The 9,539-nt window shown below is 39.7% G+C and overlaps 1 protein-coding gene, 1 long non-coding RNA gene and 1 pseudogene across 2 annotated transcripts; 1 reads left to right on the forward strand and 2 right to left on the reverse strand.

Moving 5' to 3' along the window:
• Positions 1-35: 35 nt before the first annotated feature.
• Positions 36-4,255, reverse strand: LOC104950190 (secreted frizzled-related protein 1 pseudogene; annotated as a pseudogene).
• Positions 4,256-4,469: 214 nt separating this feature from the next.
• On the forward strand, positions 4,470-6,322 carry LOC104950188 (uncharacterized). The gene is made up of 2 exons (XR_798895.1): positions 4,470-4,557; positions 6,247-6,322. It is a non-coding gene; the product is annotated as an uncharacterized lncRNA (long non-coding RNA).
• A 747-nt stretch (positions 6,323-7,069) lies between these two features.
• On the reverse strand, positions 7,070-7,931 carry LOC104950189 (SPARC-like; the record flags this gene model as incomplete). Its single annotated transcript, XM_010776674.1, has 2 exons — positions 7,070-7,270; positions 7,791-7,931. Coding segments are annotated over 2 exons (327 nt in total), but the record flags the coding sequence as incomplete, so codon positions are not given.
• Positions 7,932-9,539: the final 1,608 nt, after the last annotated feature.

Consider the following 9,539-nt stretch of genomic DNA (forward strand, 5'->3'; position numbering starts at 1 on the left):
TTTCAACATGTTCATTAATAAGAAACATTTTTAACCTTCTTAGCGATCCGTTCATATTCGAAGGCGATCTCTCTCCGCTGCTCCGTGCTGCGTCTCGTCAGGATGTCGATCACGGTCTGCTCATCCACTCCTGCAGACAGAGGACTCTTTAAAGTAGAGACACTACATACTGATATACACCTGAACATCAGCAGGAGAGGACTCTTTAAAGTAGAGACACTACATACTGATATACACCTGAACATCAGCAGGAGAGGACTCTTTAAAGTAGAGACACTACATACTGATATATAACTGAACATCAGCAGGAGAGGACTTTTTAAAGTAGAGACACTACATACTGATATACACCTGAACATCAGCAGAAGAGGACTCTTTAAAGTAGAGCCACTACATACTGATATACACCTGAACATCAGCAGGAGAGGACTCTTTAAAGTAGAGACACTACATACTGATATACACCTGAACATTAGCAGGAGAGGACTCTTTAAAGTAGAGACACTACATACTGATATACACCTGAACATTAGCAGGAGAGGACTCTTTAAAGTAGAGACACTACATACTGATATACACCTGAACATCAGCAGGAGAGGACTCTTTAAAGTAGAGCCACTACATACTGATATACACCTGAACATCAGCAGGAGAGGACTCTTTAAAGTAGAGACACTACATACTGATATACACCTGAACATCAGCAGAAGAGGACTCTTTAAAGTAGAGCCACTACAGAGGGGGGTTTGAATGAGTTGAAATCCTCCGTTCAGCTGATTTCCCCCAAAAGGTTGTGTTTGCTTTCTTCTCGTGGGGATTAGCATCAGCAAACACCTTCCTCCCTGAAACAACATTCTCAGGATCATTTGCTGCACAGGTGTCGACTCTAACGCGCCAGAGCTGTTTGTCTTCCCTCTTTCTCTGCTTAATGCCAGGTTTAGAAAGGAGTCCCAAATGGCTGCAGTCTTTTTTTCAAACCGTTTTCAAGCAACAAATGCTCAATGTTCTCTGTTTCCAGATTCTACATCAATAGATTAAGCGTCTCTCAGTTTAAGAAGTTTAAAAGCATATACTATATTTAAATAACACCTGTTTATCCACCTTTCCACTCATGTGGAGAAGGCGTTGAATCTGCATTTAGACGGACAGGAAAATAACATTTAGGTAAGAAAATATATATACTCTTTAGTTGTCCTGCATCTATTCCCAGAAACACGACAGACTTCTCATCAATAGTTTAGCTTTTTGGAAAGGGGTTCGTTTTGCCAAAAAAGACAAGGATATGATGTTGGATTTGAAAAAGGACTGTGATGTAAAATGCACATACTGTTCTGATTGCAAAACAAACGTTTAAGAATATTAAATAAATACATATTTGCTGTTTCCGTGTGAATTAAATGTGAGAATCCGGTGCTTTCCTCTGTTTTAGACTTAGACATTAAATATTTAAATTTGACTACTTTTCGGGCCAGAGCAGACGTTTTAATGTGTTTCTGCAGATCCACTCTTTGTTTACGGACAAAAGCGAAGTGGCCCGCCTTCATCGAAAAACAGATAATGTGCTTTTGAGCCAGGCATCACACCTCCAGACGTCCACAAGTGGTTAAAAGTGCATCTTAATAAAATATGAATAGACGGCATGCTGAGTTCTCTTGGCAGTAATCAGGTTTGATCAATTTGATATGAGACTGTATTCAAGCCATGAAATCCACATAACTGCTGATTATTGATCAGAAATGTGGTGAAATGCACCAAATGTACTCAAGTACTGCAGTAAAGACATACTAGTACTCGGATATACTTCTATCCGGTACATTTTGTAGGCAAATATCTCACTTTTATACATTTAATTAACACTTAAAGTGACTTTATACTTTACTACTTGGGGAAAACCCGTTCTGCATAATGAGTACTTTTAGTTTCGAGGTATTTGATCAGAAATATTTGATCATTTCTTCCATGTTGCCGAGTCCTTTGCACACATTCATCTAACCAGGAAGATTTGATGTATCACAACATCGAAATGCTCTTTGAGTAGTACTTTAAGTAAGACCATCGTATTTCTACTTTTACTCAAGTATCTGAGTACTTCTTCCACATCTGGCAACAATATCGAGGTATTTAAAAAATATATATATTCAACTCATCCAAAGCCCTTTGCACCCTCATGTCTCTTCTCAGTAAAGTACTCATAAAAAAACAGAACTATGCATTAAGTACATTAAATCGACACAAATCTGATATATTACAACACTGAAATACTCCTTAGGACTTTTACTTGCAATAGAGTATTTCAATTCTACTATGTCTCTGCTTTTACTGTGTACTTCTTCCACCTCTACCTTATAGATATGTCCTGTTCCTCTGCACACTCCTCTCTCTTCTCTTATGGAGTACACACTGAAAAGCTGATCATAAATAACTGTATTTCACATCAAATATCAGGTTCAACTTAACATTAATGCTTCCAACTATAACCTAATCCAGTTATGTTAAACATGCGGATTCAATACATTCAATGAAAGTCAACATTTCACTGTTTTCAAATGTAATGAGATGAGCATTTATACTTTAATGTCTGAATAACTCGTAACAGAACAATAACGACATGGAGGTCTCAGTGTTCCTCCGTGACAGAGAGTAGCTTGTGTGAGACATGATAAGAGTTAGTTTATCCATAAGGTTTGAAAATCGGCTGATTCGATTCCACAAAGTGAAGGACTTCAATATATTTGGTTCGAATGGATTTTTACTCCAACAATCAACTGACACATGATATATTTTAGAGTTCAATCAATGTGTATTCACCTGTAATGCTATAGTTTAAAAAAGTCACTTTTATGCACCAGCAATAACAATGGCCTGTTTGAGGTGAATATATCAGCTCTTTTCGTCCTTAGCTCAGCTAAATGTAATATAAATACATTTCTTTGTGGACATCTGACACAGCTAATGGAGATAACCCTCTTTCCAAACAGCCATTGGATAAAAGACACATTTTAAACGAGTGACTGTCAATCAAATACAGGACATCTTCTCAATGTGTGGGACAAATGAGGACAAAGCAGGACACTTTAATACCATCACTCTGCTGCTAATTTATAACTATTACTAATACTTTTAAATACTGGCACTGGATGTGTATTTTGTAAATGGTTTAATTTGTTTATATCTTTAATATCTGCTTTTTAAGTAATATTTGGTACACGTGGGTTATCTGTCGCCACTTTTTTTGTTTTGTTTAGACTCTCTTAATAACCCTAACCCCTAGGATACATGTTTGTTGTTTTGACAACATCGAAATGCTCTTTGCTATTTGAAAGTATTTAAAGACTGCAGTATTTCTACTTTTACTTAAGTCAAGTATCCGAGTACTTCTTCCACACCTGTCAACCGTTACGCAAATGTTACCTGTGGGGTTAATAAAGTTAATGTTACCTGTGGGGTTTGGGCTCTCGGTCGCGTTGGGCTGCGTCATCGCGATGCACACGTCGTCCTGCGGGAACTTGTCGCACGCGAGCATCTCGGGCCACGGGAACCCAAAAGACTCCATGATGGGGGTGCAGCCATCGCGCACCGCCTCGCACAGCCAGCGGCACGGGAAGATGGGGCGCTCGAGGCACACGGGCGCGAACAGCGAGCACAGGAACACCTGCGTGCCCGGGTGGCAGCTCTTGTGCACGAGCGGCACCCAGCTGCTCGCCTGCTGCTTCACCTCTGCCATGGTCTCGTGCTCCAGCAGGTTGGGCAGCAGCATCTGATCGTAGCCCACCGCGTGGCACAGCCGCAGGTCCTGCGGGATGTCCACGCACTGCGGGGCCTTCCCGTAGCCGCGCGAGTACGCGTCAGACTTCCAGGAGAGGTACTCGTACTCTGACGCGCTGCACGAGACCGACAGGAGAACCAGGGTGAGCGCGAGCCGCTCCATCCTGCAGCGCGACGTCATGGCTTCAGAGAGGACACTGAAGGGAGGAATCAGCGCAGGAAAGAAGAAAAAGGAGAAACAAATGCTGGGTGTCCTGCTATGCGGAAAGTCAGTCTGAAGCACGAGGGAATAAATCAACTCAGAGAAAAAAGAGTCAAAACTTCATGGAGGAAAAAAGTGTGTTTTTCTGCTCTGCGTAAAGTCCACCGGCTCCTTCCGCTGCTGCTGCGCGTCTGACTGCTCCGGCTCTGAGAGGAGGGTGAAGTAGATCCTCTGAGAGTGTGTGTGTCGGGGTGGGTGTGTGTGTGTGTGTGTGTGTGTGTGTGTGTGTGTGTGTGTGCGTGCGTGCGTGTGTGTGTTTTCCTTTCCACCCTCAGTTCCTGTGTATATCCACTGGTGTGTGGGTGTGTTCTTATTATAGTGTGAACATCCAATTGCTCTCCTGTGTGCACGCTGTCCCAAAGTGTGTGTGCATTTGAAGGTGACATCATGGTCTGCTTCTGACTTCTATCTAGGTGTGTGTTCATGTACACAAATGATAACTAATTAATCTCTATGTGTTTATGTCTGTTTTCCAGACTGAGGAAGCTTTTGTGGAGGAGCTCCTTATTGCCGAGGAGCCAATTGCTGAGGTCAGTCCAGATGTTCATCTGTTTAAGATTAAAGTTGATTTTCTTTCCTTAAAAGCTAAGATGATGCAAATATAAGAATATGTAGAATTTTTAGGCCAGCACCATGAGGCAGAGTCTGGATGATTTCAGTACTCTGATACAATAAGTGTACCTTTCCCAGATGATGCCTTCAATGTAGACTAACGCTTTTAATAACTTTTGATCTTAAAGGTCTTAAGAAGGTACAGACCAAATTCTGAGTCGATCAGATGAAAACCTTAGGAGGAGTTTATTTAAAAATGGCACGTGGAACTGGAAAAAGTGTCCAAAAGTTGCAAATTAAATTCAAAATGTCCGGCTTCCTGTTGGGTTTACAATATACGTCCAATAGGCTTTTTTGTGCGTCTCACCATGTTACATATGCCTACCAAATTCCAGACTTGTAGGTGAAAGCACAACGAGGGGCTGCTTCTTAACAAATGTGTAAGAGGAGATATAGAGCCATTTAGCTTGCACTGATAACGATACTCTTAAAATATCAACCTCTTCACCAGTCCTGATACAATCGCAAAATAACCTACATGCCTTTTAGATGCCATTAAGATCTCAGCAGTTACATTGATGTGTAAAATGTAACCATAATTGATAGAAACTGTGACAAAAAACACAAAAGAAATACCCAATTATGAACTAAAATCATCTTTTCAAACCCTCAAAGCTCTGTCCTGTGTATGCCGTCGTTACACTGATTGTTTTGGGGAAAATAAATACTTTAGCTCTCATTGGATTTAGATTTGGCATCAGTGAAGTGTTTCTGATCCAAGCAGCTGCTCAGAGAGATGATCTGATCTGTGAGAAAATGTTTTAAACTCTGCGGTCAAAGAAGCTTTAGTTGTTTGTTTTTCGTGACAGTTAATAAGCTAAGGAAACTCATTAACTTTGACGCGATCCAAACAATCAAACAAATGTCTCTCAGAGGGGCGTGGCAGTTGTTGCCTTATTATGAGAGACTAACTCCCTTCACTTGTGTATAGCCTGTTGTCAACAATACCAAACTACCCAAATGTGCCCGTATAAAACCGTTGGAGTGAACATTCATGGGAACTTTTTATTGCTTCTTGCTCCAGAGGTCCGGCGGGACCCAAAATCCCACAGCTGTTAATTTTAGCCGGTCAGGAAGCCATTACGTTATTCTTGTCTTGACCACATGTGGACCCAGCTGCTTGTTATTGCTGGATATTATGGTCCGTTTGGACTTCAGGGAGGAACCTTCTTTAGTGGTGACGTTTTTTTAGGAAAACCAGGGATATTTAAGCGGTGTGGTTTAAAGTGGACGTCGTGAAGAAATAGACCTGAAGACTGGAAACCAACTGCAGGGAAAATTATAAATGGCAAAAGTACACACATCCTTTTCTCAAGTAGAAGTACAGATATTCATGTTTTAAAATACTCTGGTGAAAGTAGAAGTACTGACTAAACTTCTTTACTCAAGTCAAAGTAAAGAGGCTTTGAAATGTACTTCAGTAAAAAGTACCCATAACTAGCAGCTGTTTTAAAGAGTACCTGAACTCCCTTTATATTAATAGAACAATAATGTCATTGTTAGCTAATGAATGTTTCCATGCTGAAAAAGAAAAATGTACTTAAGTATAGTAAAGAGGTATTTGTACTATTTGTAAAGTCTGACCTCTGACCTCTCTTGTTCCCCAGGAGCCTGAGGTCGGGGCCAACCCAGTTCAGGTTGAGATCGAAGAGTTTGATGAGGCCATCGACATTTTTGAGGAGGAACAGGCTTTTGCTGATAGTAAGTTGTCAAAAAACGTTCTTACACACACACACACACACACACACACACACACACACACACACACACACACACACACACACACACACACACACACACACACACACACACACACACACCATTGCATCGACTTACAATTCCCTGGAGATTTTTTTTTTTGTAATTCAAATATTGTCACATTATACATGGCAATAACATGTTGGTTACAACAACAGAAGCAATGTAACAATAGGCCAGCAAGGCAATACAAAATAAGAATAAAATAAAAGGCTATAGGGATATGTCCCATAGGGCATACTCAAAACAAAAATCATTTGACTGGAACAATAATTAATAGATACATATATCTTCAAGAATATAATAACATGCCCTATGGGACATATCCCTATAGCCTTTTATTTTATTCTTATTTTGTATTGCCTTGCTGGCCTATTGTTACATTGCTTCTGTTGTTGTAACCAACATNTGTTGTGTGTGTGTGTGTGTGTGTGTGTGTGTGTGTGTGTGTGTGTGTGTGTGTGTGTGTGTGTGTGTGTGTGTGTGTTCAGTTTGAACAGTGAAAGAAATGCAGCCTGCGTGTCTGTACAGATACAGCAGACAGTGTGAGGATCCGCCTATTAATCACAGCAAGGCAAAGAGTCGAGACACTGAACACACACACACACACACACACACACACACACACGCGCCGCCTTTATACGTTCTGCACCTTTCACATATCATCTAAAATGTCTGAGTGTTGAGTCAGGGCTTTGAGGAAACCTTAACTTTGGGGGAAAATCTGAAATGCTGGAAGGAAGGAAACTCACATTTGCAGGGTCCGGTGTAGTCGAGGTGCAGCTTGTGGCCCTTCTTGGTTCCCTCCAGAGCGCATTTGGTGGCGGAGAAGTGGCAAGAGGATTCGTAGGTGACATTGTTGGTGCCGCAAACCTTCAGAAGGACGGGAAACAATGAGTTTAAACGGTATTCCTTCACAGTTACATAACAAAAGACGTAATCAGATTACTGTTATATCTAAAAATGCTGGATTACTAGCAGGATTACAGTGTTAGTAAAACCCTCAGAAGAGCAGATAGTGTTTGTTGTAAAGGATCAGATGTTCTCTCTTCTCTGTCAGCTGTTCTGTTCTGTAGGATAATATTTTATATCAGAAATCGCTGCATCCATTTCCAACTTTTTTTCACCATCTATTTCAAGTTTAAACCTGAGTTTAATAATATCAATGATAATAATAATAATATATTTTATTTACGGCGGCTTTCATGACACCCAAGGACACCGTGCAATTTGTTAAATATTCTAAGAGGTAAAAGCAACAGAACACGATAAAAACACAAACATACCATCATGGAGAAGACAATGGAAGTGGACACAAACGATAGGGACAGGTTTTCAGGCGAAACAGATGATAGGGTTAAAGATAGGTTGAAGAGAATTTTTCAGGACTCACATGCTCGTACTCTCCATCGGAGGCGGGGCAGGAGGATGGATCCTGGCACACACACATGGGGGTGTTATCCTCATCGACCTCACACACTTTGCCCTTCTTGCAGTGGTGATCCAGGCAAGGATCTGTGAGAAAAAATAGAAGTTAAGTTATTTCTCAGGAAACGGTTTCCGTGTGACCCAATGCAGACCGACACTTTCCAGTCCTGCAGTGCCGTGTGCAGAGAAAACTCAAATGAAATCATTCACAGAGAGATGAAATATTGAATTGACTGTTATTTTGAATATATTGATTGTTGTGCTTTTATTCATGTCTTAATTGGATATACATATTTGTATATATATTTGTATTTTTTGTATTCGAGATTGTGGGAAACGGTGTTTCGATCTCTCTGTCTGTCCACACAAACTGAAAGGTTGACAATAAAGTTGACTTTGACTTTGACCTAAGAGTTTAAAAATGCAGTTTTTGTTTATTGCATCTACTGTGTTTAAAACAGAGATATTTAAAATAACGAAGAAGGAAAGAAGCCTGAATGAAAACCAAGAGAAAAGAGAGGCATTACTTCTACCTATAATATATTTATCTTTATTTTATAATGTATAGTAACATGGTAATCCTGCGGTTAATCCCAATATCTTTAGAACTGCACTAGTGATCTGATTACATCTCTTTTTATGTAACTGTAATGGATAATATAAGATAAGATAAGAAGTACTTTATTGAAATTGGGAAATGTTTGTGTTGCTGCAGCATAAATATGAATACCTTTTTTGTATCCTGATTATGTAATCCTGTTAAATGTAATCTATTACTCCACAAATCTAAATCCTTCAACACGCTCAGACAGAACTACATATCTGAACATGTTGTACTCTTTGTACATTTTGTACATTTGGACTGTTTTCCTGCGGCTGCTGCTCAGTCATTTGGCTGAAACGTGTAATTACAGAGGGAGGAGAGGCACTCTGTTATTACGGATGTTTGATTTGCCAGTCTGAGGTTTCTTTAAACACTGTAACCATATATGGACAACACAGACGAGAGACACACAGATTTAAATCAAAATGTGTGGAGACGCTCGATGTGTAAAGAAACAAACAGACACACTTTTATACCTGCAGTCACAGAAGAAAAGGATTTATGGAAGTTTGTGTTTCATTTGAGGTTTTATTTTAGTTAGAAGTGTGTTTAGGTGTGTATGCAGTGATGTAATGTCATGCAAACTCTTGTGTGGGTTTTTTATTGAAGTTGTTAATCTCTGTGACAAGTCTTACTTCACTTGAATTTTGACCAATTTAATGTCAAATTAACTTACGTTTTACATGTTTAAAAACTAAACAAATGTGTGTGTTGTGTGGTGAATAAATCAAACATGTAAATTGAAACTATTATGGGAATATTATTATTGTCCAGCAGACTGAAAATATAAATCAAATACTTAAAACGAATCATAAAACATTAAAATAAATTATTACTGTAGCTGTGTGATATAAATATACCTGTTTTCAGACATTGTGGGGACCACCAATAACATGGGGACCCAGTTATTGGTCCCCACAAGGTAAGCAAAACAAGTTTGTGGGAAAGACTTTATTTTTGTATGTAGTAAATGTGGGTAAATCTCCAGGCTAATATCCAGCGAGGAATCTATCACTAGGAATTGGGGTAAGGAAGCACCGCCAACGAAAAACCAATGGGTAACAATTCTAGAAGAAATATTTTTGATGGAAAAACTGACACAACTCAACA

Source organism: Notothenia coriiceps, unplaced genomic scaffold (assembly GCF_000735185.1).
Source record: "Notothenia coriiceps isolate Sejong01 unplaced genomic scaffold, NC01 NC01_scaffold00017153, whole genome shotgun sequence".
Lineage (NCBI taxonomy): Eukaryota > Metazoa > Chordata > Actinopteri > Perciformes > Nototheniidae > Notothenia > Notothenia coriiceps.